Source organism: Pongo abelii, chromosome 8, assembly GCF_028885655.2.
Source record: "Pongo abelii isolate AG06213 chromosome 8, NHGRI_mPonAbe1-v2.0_pri, whole genome shotgun sequence".
In the NCBI taxonomy this organism is placed as follows: domain Eukaryota; kingdom Metazoa; phylum Chordata; class Mammalia; order Primates; family Hominidae; genus Pongo; species Pongo abelii.
In genome coordinates, this window is record NC_071993.2 from 139910341 (window position 1) to 139933399 (window position 23059).

Genomic DNA, 23059 nt, shown 5'->3' on the forward strand with positions numbered 1-23059 from the left:
GGGGCAGGGAGCACTTGGGGTGGGGACAGGCAAAGAAGGGCCTCATGCCTGGGAATCCACAGCCCTAGAGCCATGCCCAGGAGGGAGCTGTGGGGGGCGCTGTGCTGGAGGGAGACAGGGAGAAGGAGACGGGGCGGGGGGGCCACTGTGCTGGAGGGAGACAGGGAGAAGGAGACGGGGCTGCAGGGGCCTCTGTGCCGCCAGGTGCCACCAACAGGCCAGGCGAGATGAAGGGCGAGTGTCTGTAGGAGTTTGCCTATGGAGGCTGTGGTGACCTTGCAGAGAGCATTTGGGCAGCTGTTGTCCGGCACGTGCGCATACTGGAGGAGCCAAAGGGGACGGTGGCCAGTGGTGAGGTGGGGTCAAAGGGAGAGCCTCTGATCTCTGCGCTCTCTGTGTTAGATAGAGGGAACACGCCACGCTGGACCCTTCCTTCACGGGTGTTTCATCCACAGTTAACTCCAGATTCTCATCTGCTTTCATCTCCTCGGCAGACCTCAGAGTGTGGTGGAGGAGACAGGGTCTTCCCTGTTCTGCTTTCCTTCTCCGCCAGCCCGTGAGCACTAAGAATACCAGCCCCTGTCCACCCCCGCTCCCGATAGCACCAGGCATGTGGCTGCTGCTGGGAACGGAATGGGTGGTGCCTTGCCCTGGTGGCTGCTGTTCCCCCGCCACTGCCTGAAGCACTTTGCTTTGTGGACCTTGGACTCAACTCTGTCAGCCTCTTCTCAGTGCCTTCTGTGGTTTTCAAAGGTTTCCCAAGAGGCCTAGGCTGTGAAGCTACCCTGTTCTGCATGGCTGTTTAAATTAAAATTAATGAAGATAAAATGGAATCTAAAATTCAGTTCTTCAGTCACACACTTTGCATGCTCAGTGGCCCCGGTGGCTGGCCACTGCTGTACTGGGTGGCCCAGCAGAGGAACCTTCCATGGTGGGAGGGCAGGAGGGCCTCCTTGCCATCTCGAGGGGAGCCCTGCCACCTCTTAAAGAACCCCCTCTTTGGAATCTCATGCTGGTGACTGTTTCACCTTGAATTTTGGGGGTACTTTCAGACCAGACCTCAGGCTCCACGTTCGGTGGCTCTGCTGGGTGGTGGAGATCAGTGAGGCATCAGTGGGTGAGCGGGCAGTGGGTGAGCAGCATCAGCAGGTGGTGGGGATCAGTGAGAGGCATCAGTGGGTGAGAGGCATCGGTGGGTGAGCGGCATCAGTGGGTGGTGGGGATCAGTGAGAGGCATCGGTGGGTGAGAGGCATCGGTGGGTGAGCAGCATCAGCGGGTGGTGGGGATCAGTGAGAGGCCACACACACTGTTGGGGTGGGCAGCTCACCCACTGTCCAGGACGCCTGGCTGGGTGCGGCTGCTCAAGTCTTCCCTGTGGTCCCGCCGAGGGCGGCCGTGTGTCTCAAGCTCCCTGATCAGCATCTGTGGTGACAGTGGTTTCCCTGCAGCTGCTCTCACACGGGGACACGGGGCTCACAAGCAGCAGGTTGGCGCGTTTCTTCATATCTTTCCCCTCCCACCCCAGGCTGGGCATCAACGGCCCCTGCAGGCATCTCTGTGTGAAGCCCCACTTGAGGATAGGTGCACAGCTCAGTTCTCTTTAGTGGGGCGCCATCGGTGCTGGAAGAGCCCTGCTGTTTTCTGTTTGGAAAGCATCTCCTGTGTCCCTTAGGTGTGCGGGACTCACGTGTTGCTCTTGCCCGCTTACTCCGGCTCATTTGTGTGACGTGTTTATTTTTCAGTGCAAATGGTCAAGAAAAGGCTTCATCCGGACAAGGTGGTGCATTGCAGACTGGTACGTGGTGTTTCTCTGTGCTTTGTCAATTTCCATAACGTTTCTTACCCTTTTATATCTTGCACAAGCGGCGTGTTCCACACACCTCATTGGAGGCTCTACTGATTTTGCATGAGGACCCCCAGCTGCCTGACCCCCACCTGCCACTCTGACCTTTTTTGTTCACGGTGATGCATTCGGAGCATTGTCACTGTTCCCTGTAAGTCAGACATCTGGGTGCCCAGTGCCAATGGAGACACAGTGACGGCCCCGGTTCCTCCCCACAGCTGGAGAGTTCCGCCAGCCAGAGCCTGCTGCACAGAGAAGTCAGCAGGGAGGCCCCCTAGTACTGGGGCCCCATGGCTGCCCAGTGAGACGGCATAAGCGCCGCCTGGCAGCCTGGTCCACCAGCAGACCGAGCACAGACGTAGCAGAGCCTGTGTCTCATCCACGTATCCTCCGGCCCGGCCTTTCTGCTGTGAACATGTTCTCGATAGCGCCGCCCCACCTTTTGTGCATGATGAGAAACAGAAACCTGTTACCTGCTTTCCTAAGGTGGCTTCCAGGTGGCTCCCCAACCTGTCCCTCCAGCCATCACATCTCATTTGAATACTGTTTTTATTTTCTTTTCATGGATTTTCCAAAACTTTGCTGCTCAGTTATCTGCTGCTATGTAACAGATCGCCCTAAACTTAGCAGCTTTAAAAAACACATACGAGGTCATGGCTGTGAGTGTCTCAGGACCCAGGAGTGGCTTTTCTGGGGCTCTGGCCCTGGTCACCTTGGGGCTTCCAGAGGACTCATCTCCAAGCTCACTGGGGCTGTGGGCAGGGGTTTCTGCCCCTCCCCCTCGGGCCTCTCCGTGGGGCTGCTCAGGGCAGGACATCCCCAGGAGGAGCAAGAGTCCAGAAAGTGAGGGGGATGGAGGGAGGGAGGGGGGAGGAGAGGGAGGAGGAGGGGGTGGGGGAAGGAAGGGGAGGGGGAGGGGGAAAAGAAGGAGGTGGGAGAAGAGTGAGAGAGAAGGGTAGGAGAGGAGAATGGGGAGGGGGAAGAGAGGAGGAGGGAGGAAGGAGGGGGAGAGAAAGAGGAAGAAGAGGGAGGTGGAGGACAGAGGGAGCTGAGGAGCCGCCTCCCGTGCCCACCCCAGGCAGTGCAGGCTGCAGGCTGCCCGTTGCTGTTGGTCACAGGGAACAGCCTTGGCATGGTGTGGGGGCACGCAGGGCACGTTCACCAGGCAGCGTCACGGGGGTCATTGTGGCAGCTGGGCCACAGGCTGGAGGAGGGCAAGGCCGCTGCACACACTCATTCCTGGCGCCTCCTGGTAGGGAGAGAGGGCTGGGTCTTGGAGCCTGTGGAGGACATGCAGGCAGTGAGGGCTTTGTGGGACAGTGTCCAGACCATGCCAACCCTGCACTGACCTCCCCTGGTGAGGGGACACGTCCTTGCCAGCTGAAGGTGCTGAGGGTCCCCTGCAGTGTGACAGAGGCTCAGGCCTTGATCAGGCCTTGTCGAGTCCACGTGCCTGGAGGCCCACAGCCGGCCCATGGGGCTTCCCAAGGGCCTTCCCTTTGGGAGTGAAATGAAGCACTCTTAGTGCCTGTCCCTGTGCCCCCGACCCTGCCTTACAGGGTCCCCGATGGGTGCAGCCGGCAGCCCTGGGCAGCATCAGCTGAGGCTAAGGGGTGGCCCTTCCTCTTAGCTTAGCCATCAGGGAGAGTTTCCATAGTCACCTGTAAGTTTTTCTCTTTAAAGAAAAGTAGCTCATTTTTTAGTTGCCCAGAGTAACTGCATTTGTAAAGACGTATCCAGACTTCACTGGAGGTTTCCTGTTCTCTGGCCTTGTCGGAAGACAGGTGGTTGGACAGGTGCCCGGCCTCAGGTGGCTCCGCACGGCGGAGGCCGGTGCAGGTCTCATCTTCCCGGGACTCCTTGGGAGAACGAGGTGTGACCCGGTGGCTCCGGCCCTTGGTGACGTGTCCTTTTCTCTTTTGGTTGTAGTGCCTTTGACTTGGTGAATATCCATCTTTTCCATGATGCTTCCAATCTGGTCGCCTGGGAAACAAGCCCTTCCGTGTACTCGGGAATCCGGCACAAGGCCCTGGGCTACGTGCTGGACAGGTAGGTGTGGGTGGACAGGTAGGTGGGGTGGGCAGGTCGGTGTGGATGGAGAGGTAGGTATGGGTGAGCAGGTAGGTGTGCTGGGCAGGTATAGGTATGGGTGGGGAGGTAGGTGTGGGTGAGCAGGTAGGTGTGCTGGGCAGGTATAGGTATGGGTGGGGAGGTAGGTGTGGGTGGGCAGGTAGGTGGATAGGCAGGTTGGTGTGTCCACCCACCCTGTTGGCCACTGGGAAAGGCTGTGCCCGCTCTGGGAGGCACACTCTGCTCTGCGCTTGCCGATTTGCCGATGGCCCTTACTGGAGTTGACCCGTGGAGGTGGCAGAGCCCCTGAGCCCTGTCCACAGGCTGGAGCTGCACCCTCACCGTGGACTTGGATGGGGATGGCTTCACTTTCCCTCTCACTTTTTTTGTGGGAAAGATAAGAAAACAGTGCCATGGGGTACTGTGGTGGGAGGTGAATAGGACACTGAAGAGTCAGTGGGAGCGTGGGGGCCACCTCCACCTGCGCCTGGGCCCCTGCTCCCCAGTGCTCCAGGCTGCTCCACCGGTGATGCTGTGGAGATGACGGGCTGTCACTGGGAAGCAGGGGACCCCCATTGGTGGGATGTGTCTGATCTTGGGACCTGCGTCCCTCCCCATCTACAGCTGGGCCTTTTGCTGAAGCTCAGGCCCCACAGCCAGGCAGTCTGGGTTTATTCTCTGCCCATTCCAGTTAGGCCTCTCATGGAAACCTTTCCCGCCAGCATCCCCGTGGTTGACAAGACAGTGCTCTGTCAGCTTGGGCTTGCAGCAGTGATGAACACAGGCCGGAGACCAGCAGTTCCGCCCCAGGGTGGTCCCTGATTTCCACCTGAACCCCATTCTGCTCCCTAGAGGGCTCCTGACCTGAGCCCCCGCCCAGCCCCCGTGTGTGCAGAATGCCGAGTTACACTCCCGAGTAAGCGTGCGAGGGCCTGGAGCTGCCCTGCGCCTCACCCGCCTTCCAGCAGCTAGCATCCTCAGACGCCGACCTTCTGTTCCCGGGGCCGGTTCCCTCCCACCCACACCTGTCTCAGCCTGGGCTTGTGCAGAGCAGAATAACTGCATCATTCCCAGGCCACCACCGTCCCTGGGGCAGTCACAACTGCCTGGGGCTGCACAGGCAGAGGCAGGGATTGGCGGGCACTGAGGTCTGGACCCAGAGAGGGAGGAGGCTGGGCAGGGCCTGGTACCCTCTGAGCCTCTGGGAGGCTTCCTGGGGAAGACAGTGGGAGGAGCAGTCCATGTGGAGGGGGACGTGGGTGGGGCCCCTGCCCCCCTGCCCCCCCTGCCCCAGAGTCATGTGTGGTGTGTGACCAGCGCCATCAGATTCTCAAGAGCAGGAGTGGGAGAGTCCTATGAGAGGCAACCCCTGGGGACTGTGTGGAGCACATTTCTCCCCAAGCAAGACGTGTGTCCTGAGGGGTCCCTGAGGCAGGTGGGGTTATGAAGGAGAACAGCAGCCAGCAGGTCCCTGCCTCCTAACAGCGCCTTGTAAGGATAGTGTTCAGTGTGCATGTGTGTGCCTGTGCATGTGTGCATGCCTGTGAGTGTGCACACCGTGTGTGCATGCAATTATGTATGTCATTGTGTGTGTGCACACGTATATGCATGTGAGTGTATGCACATTTGCTTGTGGGGTTTGTGTGGGTGTGCGCACATCTGCGTGTGTGTGTGTTCGTGTGTGCATGTGTGTGCATTTGTGTGTGGATGCTTGTGTGTGCATGTGTGGGTGCATGAGTGCATACATATGTGTGTGCACGCTTGTGTGGGTATGTGTGGGTGCACGTGTGGTATGGATATGTGTGGGTACATGTCTATTTGGGTGTGTGCACGCTTGCAGGGGTGTGGGGGGTTGCATTGTGTGTGCACATGTGGGCACGTGTGAGTGCACTTGCGTGGGTGCATGTGAGTGTGGGTGTGTGTGCGTGGGTGTGTGGGTGCATGTGTGTGCAGGTGTATGCATGTGTGTGTGCATGTGAGTGTGGGTATATGCATGTGTGGGTGCATGTGAGTGCAGGTGTATGCGTGTGTAGGTGTGTAAGTGCATGTGTCTGCATATTTGGGTGTGTGCATGTGTGCAGGGGTGCACTGATGCATGTGTACGTGTGTGGGGGCTCGTATGGGTGCATATGTGTACGCTTGTGTGTTTGGGGGTACATGTGTGGATGTGTAGGCCTGTGGGTGTGCATGTGCCTATGGGTGTGTGCGTGGGTGTGTGGGTGTGTGCATGCATGGGTGTGGGCGTGTGTGGGTGCATGTGGATCTGTGTGGATGCATGTGTGCTAGGGTGTATGCATGTGTGCTAGGGTGTATGCGTGTGTGTGTGGGTGTGTGTAAAGGTGTGTGTGCATGTGGGGGGACCATGTGCACGTGGGTCTGGATATGTGTGTAGGTACATGTGGGTACATGTGCATGCAGGTTGTGGGTGTGTGGAGTGCATGTGTATGTGTGTGTGCGGGTGTGAGTGTGTGTGCATTTGTGGGTGTGTGCACTTGTATGTGTGCAGGTGTGGGTGTGCACACGTGTGTGTAGGTGTACAGGTGTGGGTGCGTGTGCACATAAGTGTGTACCTGTCATAGCACTGTGCATCCTGAGGAAGGGGTGGAAGGCTGCATTCTCCAGTAGGTGCTGCTCCAGGGGGAGCTGGAGCCGGCGGGGCCCCTCCTGCTGAATGCTGGCTCCGTCTGCTGCTGTGGTGAGTGTGGCCTGCGTGGCTCCTTGCCTGCCGCCTTCACGATCCTCCCGGGTTCCCCACAGGGCTCTGCACAAGGAGTCTGGGCTGGGCTCCCATCCCTGTGCTGTTATTAGCAGGTATATGGCCTTGGCTCTCCTCCGCATCTGGCCCTTGCTGAGGGCCCTGAGGCGTGGCCCCTTATCCCCTCTGACCGCCCCTGACCTCTGTCTCCAGAGTGATGGAGCCCTGGTCCCCTGCCACTAGCCTGGTCCTGGAGAGGGTGGCAACTGCGAGGCCTGGGTGCTGCTGTGCTCGTGGCCACGCACTGAGGCCGGCCCTCAGCCCTGTGCACGGCCACACCCTCTGCAGGGGACCTGTCCGGCCTCCCGAGTATCTCTGGAGCTGGCGCTGACACCGAGGCAGGGACCGGTCTGAGCCTGGGGACTGTGCTCTCAACCGCCCACTGTGGGGAAGCAGCACAGGTGGGGGATGGAGGCCTGGGGCTTGTCAGCGACAAAGTGACTGATGACCGCCTGTGCCCTGGGCGCCCTCCCTGGACAGCATGTCAGTCGCCCAGGGAGAAGGGCCTCACCCACAGGAGCGGCGCGGTTCTTCCTGCCTGATCAGCCCTGGGCTTGCAGGCACCAAGCGTCTCGGGGACCTCCCACGGAGCCCAGGAGCAGGGAGGGCCCTGCCGTGTCTGCTGTTGGGTCTTGGTGACAGCGGTTAGGTTGTCAGCATGGCATGGCATTAAAATGTGTCATTGCCCCTCGCTGCCATGGCTCCGCGGCCTCAAGAAAGCAGCCTTTGGGCTTTTGGGCCACTTTTCTGCGTCTCTGCATTCCCATGAATGGCTCCTGTGGCGCGCTCAGCCAACCGCAGATCCGGACCTCCGCGGCGTGGGGCGGGCCGCGCAGCACAAAGGGCGGCTCTGTCGGAGTCGGGAACAATGGGCCGCCCTTTCACCGCGGCTGCTAACCTCTTGGCAGCCACCAGCAGACCGTATTCTGCTGTGCGGATCGGGCAGGACAATGCCGCGCGGCCTCTGAATGGACGCTGCCACCAACGGGGCCCCATTCAGGGTGTTGGGAACCGGGCGCACATTGTCTGCCCCGCAGGGAGACAGCGAGGAGGCTCCTGCAGCCTCTTCCTGGTTTAATCTCCCTGCGCAGCTTACCTGGTCCGTGTCCCATATCAGCTGCGGGGCCAGCAGCACCAGGCCCAGGAGGGAGGGCAGGTCCCAGCCCTGGAGGAGGATGCCGGCCGGGTTAAAACCCAGAGGCACCGTAGGACCTTCTCGCCGTTTCTCTAAACCTAAACGCATTCCAGAGTAGGAAGATGATTGTAAAACAACTGAGAGACAAGCTCCGAGTTAAGTCTTCAGAACTGGCCCCAGGGCGAGTGCTGCGGGGTGCCTGCCACCACCACGGCCGGTCACAGGGCTCCGCTGGACTTCTTATCACAGATGCGAACCTGTACTTTTTTGTGTGTAATTTTTGAAATTGTTGCTGTCAACCTCTTGTTATGAGAAGTTTAAAAAGAAGTCAAATCCCTAATGAGTGAAGAGTATCAGGCTGTGGGCAGGTGTTGGCAGCGTCTGTGCCGGGCTGGGGTCCTGGACCCTGGCAAGGCCGGGCTGTGCACACCCTTGTGTGGCTCTGGGAGGCGCCGAGCACTCAGCCCATGTTGGGGGCAGCCCCGGTCTCTCTCCTGGACACATAGGTCAGCCCTTGGGGGGCATCTGGGGGCTGAGCCAGAGGTGCACGTCAGCCTTCCTAGGCACCATCCACTGAGGCGTCCTGAAACCTTCCTGAGCCCTCAGCTGGAAGAGAGATTTTCCCATAAGTGACGGGACTCTTTGTCTCCCCTCTGAAATGTGGCCTGGCCTAGTTCAACAGAAACATTTTACATTACAACTGTGAAATCTCGGCATAAAGCACCCCTTTGTCCCCCCATTATTTTCTCACAAATACAGTCCATTGTCATGGCGCTGAAGTTAATTTGATCAACATTGGGACATTTAACTTTTATGTCCAGTCAAAAGAGTTGTTTCATGCTCATTTTGGGCATTCAAAGGAAATGATTGCCAGAAAAATAATGTTCTTCTGAACAATTCCAAGCAATTAGTTTCCCAGGGAGAGGCGATGAGATGCCCGCACCCCCAGCCCCGCTTTGTGGCTTTATGGAAGGCCATCAGTTAGCTGTCAGCCGCTCAAAGAGCCCCCAACCTAAATGTTTCTCTTTAGACGTTCCCAGAACTTGCCTTGCTGTGCAGCCAGTAAAGAAAAGCTGCTGTGTCTCCAGGCAAAGGCAAACTCGGCATTAAAGATCTGGGTCACCCTGAGCGCTCCTGGCCACAGGGCTGGTTCTCGCACTCCTCACACTCCCGCTGGCCTCGGAGAACATCTCTCAGGTTCTTGCTGGTCGTGGGCTCCTCCCGATCAGGCTTTCTCGGGCTCGAAGACCTCAGGGTGGCCGAGGTCATGTGTCTGCGGAGCCCACCAGGCACCCTGTGGCGTCCCTCCGCGTGCCCGGGACTCCTGGCAGCACAAGCCCGTGCCCTCTGCCGTCCGCCGCTGCGAAGCCTGCTGCCTCTGTCTCGCCTTAGCCTCTCCAGGGCATGGTCGGTCCACTGCTGCCCGGCAAGAGGGGCTCCTTTCACCTGTGCCTCAGCTGATCCGTGGGCTGCGATCTTCGTTTTGTTGAACATGGAGTCAAGCGCCGAGAAAGGCGGTGCCGCTATGCAGATGCAGGGGCAGCGCCTGCACCCGGCCATGCACTCTGCGCGTTCTCCGCATGTTTCCTTTCCTTAAGAAACAAACCATGTGGACCCGCAGGTGCCCCGTCCTCCATCCTGAACCCTATCCTGGCCCGCAGCATCAGCCTGAATTCAGCACCTGTCGCTCCTTTGCGGCTTTCTGGCCTCTTGTGACACAGGCACGGATGTTTCTGTGCTTTTGTTATGTGCCAACGTGGAGGCAAGCATCGACACTGCCGTGACGTGTGTGTGTGGTTTATGTCTTTACACATGTCAGCGCCTGTGACCAACATGTCCAGCATCATGTGAACGGAGTCTGCCGGACGTCTCCGCGAGCTCCAGCCACGGTGCTCGGTCATGGGACTCGCTGCCGGCTGTCTGGAGAGCTTTTGGGTGGTTCCTGGCCCTTCGGTGGCAGACAGGACGATACCTGTGCTGGGCCGTGGGGGCCGTGTGTCTCCACTCCCGCTGGTCCTTTCCACACCCTGAACCCCAGCGTCACCACTGGCATCTCAGCCCTTGGTGTTGTGTTTTCTGCTAGCTGGAGAGGAGTGGGGGGTCCTGGAGGTTGAGGCACTTCTGTGCCGCACCAGTTTTTGTGGTTTATGGCGGTGTCCGAGCAGAGTTTGAGAGGGTGGGTCTCAGAGTGAGAAGAACAAAAGTAAAATGGTGATGCTCCATGTGGAGAGCATGAGAGCGGCGGCTGCCGAAGGAGAGCCCTGCACAGCCCTTCTGCTGCCCTGCACGGGGCTCCCCGCACGACTCCGCCCGAGAGCACCTGATGTGGGGATGGACTCATCGAAGGGAGTGTGGGCTTTAAAAGGTGCCAGACACTGAGAAGGCACATGCTGCTGGGGCCCAGGATGCCCCCAGCCCTGAGGCTGAGGCCCGGGGACCATCTCAGCCCCTCCCGCCGCAACACAACTCCGGGGCGGGGCTTCACAGCTGAACTTAGTTCTCAGTCTGAGATCTGAGGTCTGGTGATGGCTTGCAGACGGCCGCCTCCTCACTGCGTCCTCACGTGGTGGAGGGAGGGAGGGAGGGAGGGTGAGCTTTTGGTGTCTTCCTCTTTTACAAGAACACCCATCCTCTTGCATCAGGGCCCCGCCTCCCTCCCCCACCCCCCGTGACCTCAGGTGCTGGCCCCTAAAGGGTTGGGGCGCCGAGGCTGGGACTTACTGGGTGGGGAAGTCAGGGGGCCTTTGGGTGCGGCACTGGGGATCAGTGGGTTGGTGAAGGAGCTTCCTCAAGCGCAGTGGTTGCTGTGACTCCACCCAGTGAGCAGCCTGGCTGCCCCAGGCGCTTTGGGGGCTCTGCTAGCCCTGAGGCTGACCCTGCTGCTTCAGCACATCCTGCCATCTGCCTGGGTTCTGTCTGGAGGAGCCTTAGACGGCTGTCTTCAGGGTTCTGTGGTACCTGGGTTCTGTCTGGGCACCTTAGACGGCTGTCTTGCGGGTTCTGTGGTACCTGGGTTCTGTCTGGAGGTGCCTTAGACCTAGGCTGTCTTCAGGGTTCTGTGGTACCTGGGTTCTGTCTGGGGGCGCCTTAGATGGCTGTCTTGCGGGTTCTGTGGTGCCTGGGTTCTGTGGTACCTGGGTTCTGTCTGGAGGTGCCTTAGATGGCTGTCTTCAGGGTTCTGTGGTACCTGGGTTCTGTCTGGAGGCGCCTTAGGCGGCTGTCTTGCGGGTTCTGTGGTACCTGGGTTCTGTCTGGAGGTGCCTTAGATGGCTGTCTTCAGGGTTCTGTGGTACCTGGGTTCTGTCTGGAGGCGCCTTAGGCGGCTGTCTTGCAGGTTCTGTGGTACCTGGGTTCTGTCTGGAGGCGCCTTAGGCGGCTGTCTTGCAGGTTCTGTGGTACCTGGGTTCTGTCTGGAGGCGCCTTAGGCGGCTGTCTTGCAGGTTCTGTGGTACCTGGGTTCTGTCTGGAGGCGCCTTAGGCGGCTGTCTTGCAGGTTCTGTGGTACCTGGGTTCTGTCTGGAGGCGCCTTAGGTGGCTGTCTTGCGGGTTCTGTGGTGCCTGGGTTCTGTCTGGAGGCGCCTTAGGCGGCTGTCTCGCGGGTTCTGTGGTGCCTGGGTTCTGTCTGGGGGCGCCTTAGGTGGCTGTCTCACAGGTTACGTGGTGCCTGGGTTCTGTCTGAGGGCGCCATAGGCAGCCATCTTGCCGGGGTCTGTGGTGCTGGGAGATTCACCCTGAGGGCTTGAGGCTTCCCGGGGGCAGAGCTCACAGTGGGTGGAATAAAAAGTGAAGTCATGAAAGATAGTCCAGCAGTTTCTAGGAAGGTAAAAATAAACAGGCTGGTGTGTTTATTTTGGGGGGATGAGTTTATTTAAAGTGGCTTAAATACATCTGCGATGAACCATGCAATGAGGTGTTCATGATTATTAAGAGAAACTTTTAAAGTGATTAAGTAACTAAAATATTCTCAGTAGTTGTAGTAATTTTATACTGTTGATGTTTTTGGTTATGTAAAGTTGTTTGATCAGAGAATGTGGTCCCTACCATAGCAGAGAAACAAACCAATTTTAATAGATTCCCAATTGTACACAACCTAGGCCTTTAAAAGTACAGTGCCAAAGGTTTCAGCTACCGTTGCTTTCAGTGGTTAAAAAATAAAAAAGGAAAGAAGGAAAAAAACCAACTCCTAGCAAGTTAGGTGTCCTGGTTGGATGAATGTCTCACGGCCAGTTTGCTTCCCACACTGCACTAGCTCCATGGGGGAAAAAAACTAGCCCCATTCGAGTCTGATATTTTTTAGGGCCCCAGTGGGACTGCCAATGACGCTCTCCCGCTGCCTGCCCTGTTACCCTGGGGCCTCCCACAGTGTCCCAGGCCCCAGCAGCCTTGCGCCAGGTTCCCACTGCTGTGTTAGGGAAGCGCCCGCTGTTGGAAATGTAATTCGAAATGTTCAACCCGTGATTCTCCCTGTGTCTTTAATCTGCAGTGTCGTGGGGTCACAGTTGTCCTGGAGACACGCAGACGAGCCCCCCAGGCCCCTGCGGTGGAGCAGCTGCTGGGACGACGAGGCAGCCCCTCCTCCCAGTGCCTCCGCCGCGTAATGAGACCACTTGTCAAAACAGAGAGAGACACCCATTTTCAAGGCCTAAAAAATTGATTTTTATGGCTCTTCTTGTAATTCTCTTTTTGAATTAGGCACATGATATTGATGTGGGCCTACGTTTTAATCATAATAGCTACTGACAAGGTAATTAATTTTAGAGCAACTGTTTTTTTTCTCCTGCTCCAAATGGCACTATATTGAAATTGAAAGTGAGCTCTGGGAGGGCAGCGGGGCTGGCACTCAGGTGATTGCCTCGGCCGTGACAGCCCCTTCGTCTTGCAGCCGCCGTGCACCCTTTAGAGGCAGCTGCTGTTATTAATGGGCTCAGGCTGTTCTGTCAGCAGAGCAGGGCGAGGAAGTGTGATCCAGTTGAGGGTTTTAATGATGATCCTGCGGGATTCCAGACAGGAAGATGACACTGCGTCTCCAGGGTGTTGCAGGCCCACCTGGTGCGTCACCTGGCGGCTTTCTTGGGAAGAAGGAGCAGCCCAGCCCGGGCAGGGCCTCCTGTGAGGCGGCACCCCAGAGTACTGAGAGAGGAAACTCGGTCAGTGGACTGAGGGCCAGCCCGGGAGGCCGCGTTTCCTCTCTCCGCACTGGGGAGCTCATTAGAGTTTGTTCTGTCAGGGTTCTGCTGTTTGTTTAGCCAAGTGACGGTCGCGTCTGTTCCTGCGACGGCGCACAGATGCTTGGCCATGTGGGGATGGCTTTGGTATCTTGCGGTCTCGCCTACACCTGGGCTTGGCTGGCTGCATCCTGCCCGCTGGCCGGTGGGCGTTGCCGCCCTCCCTCGGGAGCCTCTGTGCCCCGAGCTGCCGCTCTCCTGGGGACTCAGAGCGCGGAGCCCTCTGTCTTCCTCCACGCACCCTCCGAGCTTTCTGTGCTCATGGGACACAGCAAGCGCTTCCCTTTCTCCTGGGCAGAGCTTGGGGCTCTTTTAAGCAAATCACACCAGAATAGATCAAACTTGTTACAACTGAGATTTAACCTAAAATGGAAGGAATTCCAATTAAAAAGGTAAACAAGACTTTTGTGGGCTTTGCCAAGCCAAGCTATAGCAATTAACAGGCAAGAGGAGCATGAAATAGCTGGGACCATTTTTTAAAGAACTGTCAACAAGAAGGACTTCCCTATAAAAAGTTGTACTAATTAAAAGCATGCCGGAATTGATTTTTTGAAAGATCTGCAGAAAAGAATAGATTGTCTCAAAAAGACCCATGCCGTTGGGAATGTTGTGTTGTGATACAGACTTGGTGGGAGGACGGGACACGTTGAATAAATGGTGCCGATCAATTGACCATCCACTTGGGAAATCGATAAACTTAGATCCCTGCTCTACACCTTAATTCCGGATGGATTAAAGGATAACCCTTAAAATTCTGCCATAAAGATGAAGGTGGGGGCTTCATGCCCGCGTGGGGGCTGGGGCAGGCGTCTCAGCCACAGGGGAAACTGATACATGTGACTATATGGAAATTAAAACTTCTGCGTGACAGAAGCCACCAAGGGCAAAACGGAAAGGCCAGCCCCAGGCCAGCAGGAGCACACGCCATATTCACCATAGACAGGGGTTACTCTCCAGAACTCACGGGGAGACCCCTGGAATTCAAAGAGAAAGGGCCAGGAACCAAAGAGAACAGCAGGCTGTGAACAGATGAAATCGGGAGAAAATGCAAATTTCGATGCGTAGATTTAAAAATATTGAGGGTGTGCAAGTTAAGACGGAAATGAACTCCTACGCTCCATAGCCAAAGTGAAATACAGTGGTGATGGTTCCACCCACACTCAGTCATGAAAGTGTCACCTGCACGGATGCTCCGTCCTCCCTCGCTCTGGTCTGAAGGCCCTGGACAGTGCCGGGCGGGTCCGCGGCCATTGGTGGCCCCGGCTGGTGCCTCACGGCCACTTGGCTCTCCAACCTGAGGGTGGAGGTGTCAGCAGCGGCGGCGAGGCAACGCAGAACAAGACCACATAAGAACTGGGAAGCGGGAGACCATCTGCTCACTTGCAGATTCTTCTACTTCTCAAGCGAATGGATCAAGCTGGAAAAGGCTGAGTTAGTGATTGGTCGGGCCCCCTGCCTCCCGGCCTCATCCCACTGGGCCCTGCCGTGCCCCTCATGCCCCTGTCCCCAGCTCCAGGAGGGCACAGTGCTCCCAGCAGTGACCTACCCGGGCTGGCACTCCCTGCCTGTGGACAGCTGTGCACACCTACGGTTAACCTGATTGGAAGCTCTCACTTTTGCCTGGCTAATAACCTGAGTTTATTATCTCCAAATGCAGTGTACTTGGATGGGCAGCCTCTGTGCTGCCTGCCCCTGCCCTGGCAGCCCCACCTGGCTCCGGGCTGTGAAATTAGGAAATTTGGCAACCAGAGTATTTCCTTTTTTTGTCTACAGATGACATGTTTCTGTTCCACTGATGGTTTTGGTGGCCAATGCCACATTGCAAAGGTTCTCGCATTGCTTTCACACCAGAAGGGTCGAGTGCCTTGCTCTCCTCGAAAGCAAGCAGTTCACGGCGTTACTGACTGGAGCCGCTGAGGGGAGATTTGGGGTTTGAGTGAGTTGGCGGTTTCTGAGATCTTTTTACAGGCTTATATCTGTAAGGGAAGCCGCAGTGGAAAAACCTTTAGGAAATTGATTGTGATTGATTGAAAATATGAGGAAGAATTTTTCTTGAGTAAAGCTGTACCTGGCTAAAAATGTACACACACGTATGCAGCCACTGTTACCCTCTCACTTTGAAACGTCCGAGTAGGGATCATGTAAACCTTCAAAACAGGTCTGAGGGGACATCCCTGTCTGGGAGGAGAGAGCGGGGGCTCCGGTTCCTGCCCGTTCACCTGCATGCGCCTCCCCGTCCATCTCCCTCCCACTGTCGGTCCCTCCTCCCGTCTGTCTCCCTCCCGCCTTTCCTGAGCTCTGCGGTGGATTATTTGGTCTGTGGTGGATTATTCAGGCATCCTTGTCCGGCTCTTTCCCCTTCTTGGGGCAGCTGTGGTTTTCCATGCGTAAGGCTCTCACGCTGCCCTGGCCCAGTGGGTGAGGACGCAGCTGAGACTCTGCCTTTCCTCTTCCTCAATGTCGCTGGCAACACATGCGTGTCCGTGTTGCTGAGGGCTGAGCGCTGCTCAGTGAACCTGTATTGGGGGTGGTCTCAGAGCTGAATTTTGGGGGTCCAAAGAGGCAACCACCGAGGTTCCCCTGCAGCAGGTGACAGAACAGAGAGTATGGGGACGGGGAGCGTGGAGGAGCGCCGGGGCTGGGCGTGAGGGCTGGCCGGCTTCAGCACCCTTGGTAACAAGTCCTCTTTTTCTTTCCAGAATCATCGATCAGCGATTCGAGAAGGTTTCCTACTTTGTGTTTGGCGATTTCAACTTCCGGCTGGATTCCAAGTCCGTCGTGGAGGTAGGTGCTGGCTTCCCTCCCGCCCCGGTCTCAGCCTTGCTCCATGTTGAGGAAAAGAGTGGAAGGAGCATGGCCCCTTACTGGCACTTTCAATGCCGTCCGCCTCCCGGGATGCACTTTTTAAGGCAAAACCTTGCAATGAAGAAGCATGTTTTGCTGTCGACAGAGGGATCTGGGTTGGAATGCGGGATCCGTGTTGCAATCCGGGGTGAACGGGCCCTCAAGGTTGCCCCAGATGGCGTGTGGCAGTGCTGTGGGGCTGTGCCCTGTGGCTTCTGCCGTCGGCACACAAGGAGCTGCTGGAGTGCCGTCGCAGTGCCGCCCCCTCGATGCCCGCAGAGCCGCAGCCTCTGCAGAGTGTCAGCTCCTTCACACTGTCCAACTTGATCTCAGCGATTTTTCCTCATAACACACGTAGAAACTGTCAGAGCCCGTTTTAAACATTGTGCTTTTCTGTCTGCAAAGTCATTATTCCGTGAGTTAACGAGTCGTCACCCCCGCTGGGGAACTCGGGGTCCCGGGTGCTCCTAGGTGTGGGAACTCAGGGGTCCTGGGTGCTCCTGGGTGTGCGTTCGGGCTGGCCGGGGACCAGCAGCTTGGGCGCCGACAGGAAATGGGCCTCTAGGCTCAGATGTTTCTCTGTGGTCCAGTCCACGCTGGCTGTGGGTCCTCCCTCCCAGTTTTCATGACTTGGGATTCCACTTCCCAGGCAGCTGTGAAGAGGGCGGTGTGGGAAATGGTGGAGCACCTGTTGCCCACCCGCCCGGGCCCTGCTGCCCTCACCCTCAGCCTCCCCGGTGGCCCCTCCAGGTGCTGGGCATGAGCTCACAGCCCACAGCAGGGCCACAGTAAGTTGGATGGGGCCACGGTGAGTCGGATGGGGACATGGTGAGTCAGATGGGGACACGGTGAGTTGGATGGGAACACGGTCAGTCGGACGGGGACATGGTGAGTTGGATGGGGCCACGGTGAGTCGGACGGGGACACAGCGGTCCCCGAGACTGTTATCTTCGCATTTTAGTCTCCAGTTCCAAACACCCACACATATTCATCTTCCAACGGTGGCAGGGCATTGTTTCTGAAAGACAGACGGAGCTGGCTTTGATCATCCTGGGTCTCTTGTGGTTGGCAGAAATGAGTGCCCGAAACCCTCCGTTGGGTTGAGCTGGCAGCACCTCGCCACAAGGCCTCACTGCATGCCTGTGTGTCAACATTTGGCCGTGCTGATGGTGTTGCCTAAACGTTCAGTGGCTCCTGGTCAAGGCATCACTTCATCTGGCTGTGGAGGAGGAAGGCAGGGCCTCTGCGTTTGGTGGGCTGTGGAGCACATGGAGTTTTTAAAGCACACACACCCCAGCAGGGGCCCCGAAGTCCTTTCCTTCCTGCTGCCACGCTTCCTTTCTCCTCGTAGAGGCTGTCGAATGGATCGGTCTCTGGCCTGCTATCCCACAGGCTCGGTGAGGGCTCGAGGGCAGGGGTTGTGCCCATCCTTGCTAGAATCCATGTCCCTGTGTTCGACGCTGTCCGGGACACGGGAGCAAGGGCTGGGCCCTGTCAGAGGCTCCTCCTCCACTCCCGCCAAGCCGCAGGGGGCCGGAAGCGGCACTTCCGGCAGGTCTGGAACGTCTCTGAGTGAGCTCATTTCTAACCTGTTACTCGAGAGCCAGTGAGTCCACAGTGCACATAAGTACTTCCTGCTCTGACTGGGAGGGGCCAGGATGAAAGTCAAGAAGAACCCGCGAAAGACCAAAGCCGATCAATCCCAGGCGCCCAGCAATTGGGGAAAGGTCAGGGAGCTTGGAAAGGGCCTTTTCCTTCTGGTAGAGCAAATGTCACAGTAAAGGGCAGCTGGTCCTGGCCGGGTCAGGGCTGTGGTGAGGCACGCGTTGGAGCAGCCGCGGGAGCCTCCCTGGTGAAGGGAGCCAGCTGCTGAGCCTGGTGGCCGGGCCGTGTGACCGCAAGGCGTGGGGGGCAGTGGGAAGCCTGGGCTCCGGGGCCTGTGGGGCTCGCGTGGCCGCTCTGGTCTCGGCAGGCGTGGGGGGCCTGGACGCTGGGTCCTGTGGGGCGTTGGGCAACTCCTGTGAAGGACTGCAAGGCTTTGCTTTTTCTACTGAGCAGAAAAGGAAGAAAGCACCTCACCGGGGTTTGCGTGTGGATGTGACCATGAGAGGAGGCATGGTGGGAGAACAGTGCAGGGGCGGCGGGAGAACAGTGCAGGGGCCTCGGGAGCCGGCCTGGGGCTGCCACGTCTTCTCCTGCGTCGCCTGGCCTGCTCCTCAGGCCTCCCTAATTGCCTTCATACACAGCCCTCAATCCTCATGGGTCACTGTCAGCAGTGTTTTTTGATCACCAAAATCGGTCCTGTTTCTTAAAGAGTTCCTCTCACACAGGCAGTCACAGCGCAGCAGCTCCCGCCCAGGTCTAGATGGCCCTGGTGTCCTGGACGCCGCCCAGGAGGCTGGGTGCAGAGCGGGAACTGCCTCCCGGGCCTCGGTGGGCTCTCCAGACCTTCCAGTTTCAGGTCTGGGACCTGCCTGGGTTTTACCCAGGAAGAAGCAAGACCATGCTCGCCCCCACCTGTGCCCCGTCCTCCGTGTTCGTGTTAGGCTGTCGCTAAAGGAGCCCTCGCCCCAGCCCTCTGCACTGCTGAAGGGGTCCACGCAGAGGGCCAGTGCTGGGGAGGGTGCCCTGCTGAAGGGGTCCATGCAGAGGGCCAGTGCTGGGGAGGGTGCCCTGCTGAAGGGGTCCACGCGGAGGGCCAGTGCTGGGGAGGGCACTGGCCTGAAGCCAGAGTTCGAAGATTCCCATCACTGATAAACCAGTGGGATCTTCCACGGCAGCCTTCATGCTTAACTTCAAACATCAAACTACAGAGGACGGGAATTCTAATGGCTGTGCTTAAGGGGCTGTTTACTTTGTGAACTGGTGATAAACAGTTCTCCAGAAACTGCCACTTTCTCCTGAGAGTCAGTAAAGAGCTTCAGGAACCTCCAGGCCGTGGTCGAGTGGCTGGTGGAGCACTCCAGGGCAAGTGAGCACCCGTGTCTGAGAGCCGCCCACGCCACCATAAGCCTCACCAGCTCCCGTCCTTCAGGAATTGAGTCATCTCCGTTTTTTATCACTTTCCCATCCACAGTAATTGGAACAGACAAGGAGTTACTTGAAACGCTGTTTTTCCTCTCAGTCCCCCCACAGTAGCTGGTTTTAGATGGAGCCCAGCAGCGCAGGTCCAGCTGCCCTGTCCTCAGCCCCTGTGGGGCTCTCCCTGCCACCTCCTGGTCTTCCCTCAGCCCCTCTGCCCTGGACTGGCCAGGCCCCTTTCTGGGCTCCACGGGGTGCGTCGTTGCCACCCATCTGCCTCCGCCCCCATCACGCTGGTGTCCTGCTTGCCAGCGCCACGTGGGCGAGTTGGGTGACAGACCCAGTGCAGCTGGGTGGGCTGGTGGACGTGCTGGCCGGGGCTGCATGGGCAGCGCGGAAGGGGGCGCTGCCTGCTGCAGGACAGTTCACATCCGTCCCTCACGCCCTGTCTGCAGGCTCCACAGCCGCTCTGCAGCCCCAGCCACTCAGCTCTGTGGAGAGGTATCCTGGGTGTGGAAAGAGCAGCTCCTGCGTGCAGCTTGTTAAGACAGCGGGTGTGGGGCTTGCCTGTCAGTCGAAGCGTCAGAGGTGACTATAAGTCAGGAAGGGAAAGAAAACTGCCGTCTTCCTGGAACCTCCTCTGCATGCCCCAAGCGGATTTCTCAAAGGAACAGTAAGCAGGAACGCGGCAGAGCTCCTGGGGGCCTGGCTGACCCAGGTGGCGTCCTGGAGTCCCACCCGCGTCGGCGTGCCCTGCTGTGAGCCTGACCGCAAGCTGCCTCCCCTCTGCCCCTGCGGCAGCCACCAGGACATGAGGCTAACAAGCACCGAGGGCAGCCCAGGAACCCGATTTTTCGTTTCATTTCATTTTAATTCAGATCTGATAATTCAGATCTGATAGAGCCGCGTGGCTATTCCACGGGACAGTACAGACCAGGTGACCTTCAACCAGTGCAGGGGCTACCACGGGGAAGGAACATTCCTGTAGACTTGCCTTCCAGCTAGCTTGGGCTCAGCTGCTCCCCATTGCATCCCTGTTCTCGGAACCACAGCCCTGAGGTGGGCCCTGGGTGGGGTCTCCATGCTGCCTGGCAGACATGGCGGTCATTCACATGGGACAGTGTGGCGTGGTCAGCCCTGCACAGTCCCGGGGAAGAGTCGGGCCTGGGTTCCCCCAGGTGAGAGGTCAGAGAACAGAGAAGGCGGCCCTGGAGGTGACCGCACCCCTCCCGCATATCAGGCACCCCTCCCGCATATCAGGTGTCCCTCCTGCGCATCAGGCTCCCCCTCCCACTTACCAGGCATCCCTGGGAGTGGCCGCGTCCCTCCTGCGTATCAGACGCCCCTGGAAGTGACCTCGCCCTGTCCCATATCAGACGCAGGTGTTTTCAGCAGCAGATTTTCTTCGCTGGTGCCGTTTGTTGGTGTCAGACATGAGGAGGGGACCAAGGAAGGGCGCGCAGGAGGCGGTGGCTGAGGCTCCGTTGCGTCTGCTGGGAGTGGGGGCTCTCCAGCCCCGCGATCAGCTTGGGAGGGAGCTGGTCTCTGGTGAGGGTTTCCTCCTGTGCAGAACTCAGTGTTCACACGAACCGGCAGAAGGAAAGCCGCATGTGCTCTGTGATTATCACCCAGGCACGCCCGGGGCGTTCGTGGGAAATCCAGATTCTGTCTGCAAAGGTCCCTTCTAAGTGGCACCAGAATTGGACACCATGTCCCCAACAGACGTAGATGCCACCCAGGGGAGCCCCCGGCACCCCAGGCAGTGGCGATGCAGATTCCTGGGAGCAGGGAGGCCTCCACCCACCACGGCTCATGCACACGCCCGGCCACCCTGGTCTCTGGGCTCTAGGACGCTGCCCACGACAGCGGCTGCCCACGCAGTTACCAGGCCCTGGCTTACAATGCCCTCACACTGGACAGACGTGGGTCTTACTATTCTGCGCTGTTTGTCTGCCATTTGCAAAGGAATGGGAAGAAAAATGAATAGCTTTAAACTGGATTGTTTACTCAGCAAGTGTCTAAGGTCCTTGCATTAGTGTTTGGAGAGTTTTCCTGCCCACGTGGCTCTTTAAGACTGTGGATACATGGCTGTTCATTTGACAAAAGTCTTTCGTTACATTTTGCACACAGTTTACATGGCTGTTCATTTGACAGAAGTCTTTCTTTACATTTTGCACACAGTTTACATGGCTTTTACATTTTGCACACAGTTTACATGGCTGTTCATTTGACAAAAGTCTTTCGTTACATTTTGCACACAGTTTACATGGCTGTTCATTTGACAGAAGTCTTTCTTTACATTTTGCACACAGTTTACATGGCTGTTACATTTTGCACACAGTTTACATGGCTGTTCATTTGACAAAAGTCTTTCGTTACATTTTGCACACGGTTTACATGGCTGTTCATTTGACAAAAGTCTTTCGTTACATTTTGCACACAGTTTACTATGTAAGTAAAGCGAGCCTAGTGGAAAATAGGGAAAATGATGTGTAATGTAGAGTTTTTGTAGGACTGTTCAGTCAAGGGAAGGCCACACCTCTGGAATAAGGACCGCTTTTCCCTCCTGGCATCATCAACACAGTCGTCAGCTGTGTGTAAAATTCCACAGCTCACAGGAGCTAAGCGCTTGGTACAGTTACTGGCCCGAAGCTGAGCACCTGGATCCCATGGCCGCAGGGATTTCCTGAGGGCTGGGGGCGGTGAGGAGTCACAGGACCCTGGAACCGACCACGGGGAGGACCCTGAGGCCCAGGGCAGGGGCGGTATCCCCAGGGTCACCTGCGGCCCCTCAGTGCTGCGTGGCACCTCCACGTGGCCATGTTGCTCCCTATGGGTTGCAGACACATGCAGGCTCTCCGGAGGGTCACTGCCTGTCTTCTGTTTGCTCGTCAGTTGATGTGGAATGTGCATGCCAGGTAGAGCCCTCCTGCCCACTGAGTCTCCTGTCTCCGTGTGGGGAGATCCCTGTAGCAGTGGCTCAGAGGACCACAGGCTGGGTGGCTTACACAGCAGAAGTTTATTCTCTCACAGTCCTGGAACCTGGACATCCAAAATCAAGGTGTCCTAGCGCCACGCTGCTCCTGGAGGCTCCAGGGGGGACCCCTCCTTGCCTCACCCAGCCACAGGCGGCCCAGATGGCCCTGGCTCATGGCCGTATCACCCCCGTCTGCGCCTCCATCCTCATGTGGCCTTTTCTTGCAAGGACACAAGTCCATGGACTTAGGGCCCATCCCACCCAGGATGTCTCATCCCGAGATCTTAACTAGTTACACCTGCGAGACCCCATTTCCAAACAAGGCCCCAATTCTGAGGCTCTGGGTGGACGTGAATTTGGGGGCACACTGTACAGCCCAGGACAGCAGGCAGCGCCGGAGTGACTGTCTCCTGCCACGTGGTCGACTGAACACTAGCACAGAAAACGTTTCTTTGAAAGCCCTACCTAAAAATAAATCTCGCTGAAAAATGACCAGATTTATTTGTTGGTGGTGATTAATTTCAGCTGCATTAGTTAAGGTGCCAATTAGGTGGATTATTGAATTTTAAAATACCATCCAAGCACCTCTTATGGAAAATCAAAATCTGCTAGTTGGCATGGCATGGTTTTTAAAAAAGGTTTCTGACTGTAAAACATTTCGTAGAAATTTTGTGGAAACCAAAGAAAATTCTGCACGATTTTCTTTTGAGGCTGACTTGGACCAAGGAATTGAGGGCAGGTGTTTGGGGACCCCTCATGCCGGCACCAGATCGGGCTGTGCTAAACGCTGATGCTGGCCTCCCTCTGCGTGTGAACAGGCTGATATTGGCCTCCCTCCGTGTGTGAACAGGCTGATGCCGGCCTCTGCACCTGAACAGGCTGATTTGAGCCTCTGCGCCTGAATAAGCTCGATCTCCACTTGGCCCTGTGGCACGTCCCTGTTGCAGTTTCCTTCCACATGAAGCTTTTTGATGAAGAACTGACGAGTGCCTGGGAGCTCCTTAGCACACAGATCCTGGGCTCTCCTGGACCTGCGAGTCTCCTGGGAGCTCCTTAGCACACAGATCCTGGGCTCTCCCAGACCTGCGAGTCTCCTGGGAACTCCTTAGCACACAGATCCTGGGCTCTCCTGGACCTGCGAGTCTCCTGGGAGCTCCTCAGTGCACAGATCCTGCGAGTCAGGCCCAG

The 23059-nt window shown here is 57.3% G+C and overlaps 1 protein-coding gene across 5 annotated transcripts in view; it reads left to right on the forward strand.

The window, feature by feature from the left end:
• The window catches only part of INPP5A (inositol polyphosphate-5-phosphatase A), a 244174-nt gene that overhangs the window by 173831 nt on the left and 47284 nt on the right, over nucleotides 1–23059 (forward strand). For all 5 annotated transcript variants that reach the window (XR_008510733.2, XM_024253980.2, XM_054523088.2 and 2 more), the window contains 3 exons: nucleotides 1744–1796; nucleotides 3774–3893; nucleotides 15729–15813. Coding sequence is in view for 4 of the 5 variants with exons in the window: in XM_024253980.2 (XP_024109748.1) it covers nucleotides 1744–1796; nucleotides 3774–3893; nucleotides 15729–15813 (258 nt within the window). In the remaining variant the exon portion in view is untranslated. The remainder of the gene's footprint in view (nucleotides 1–1743; nucleotides 1797–3773; nucleotides 3894–15728; nucleotides 15814–23059) is intronic.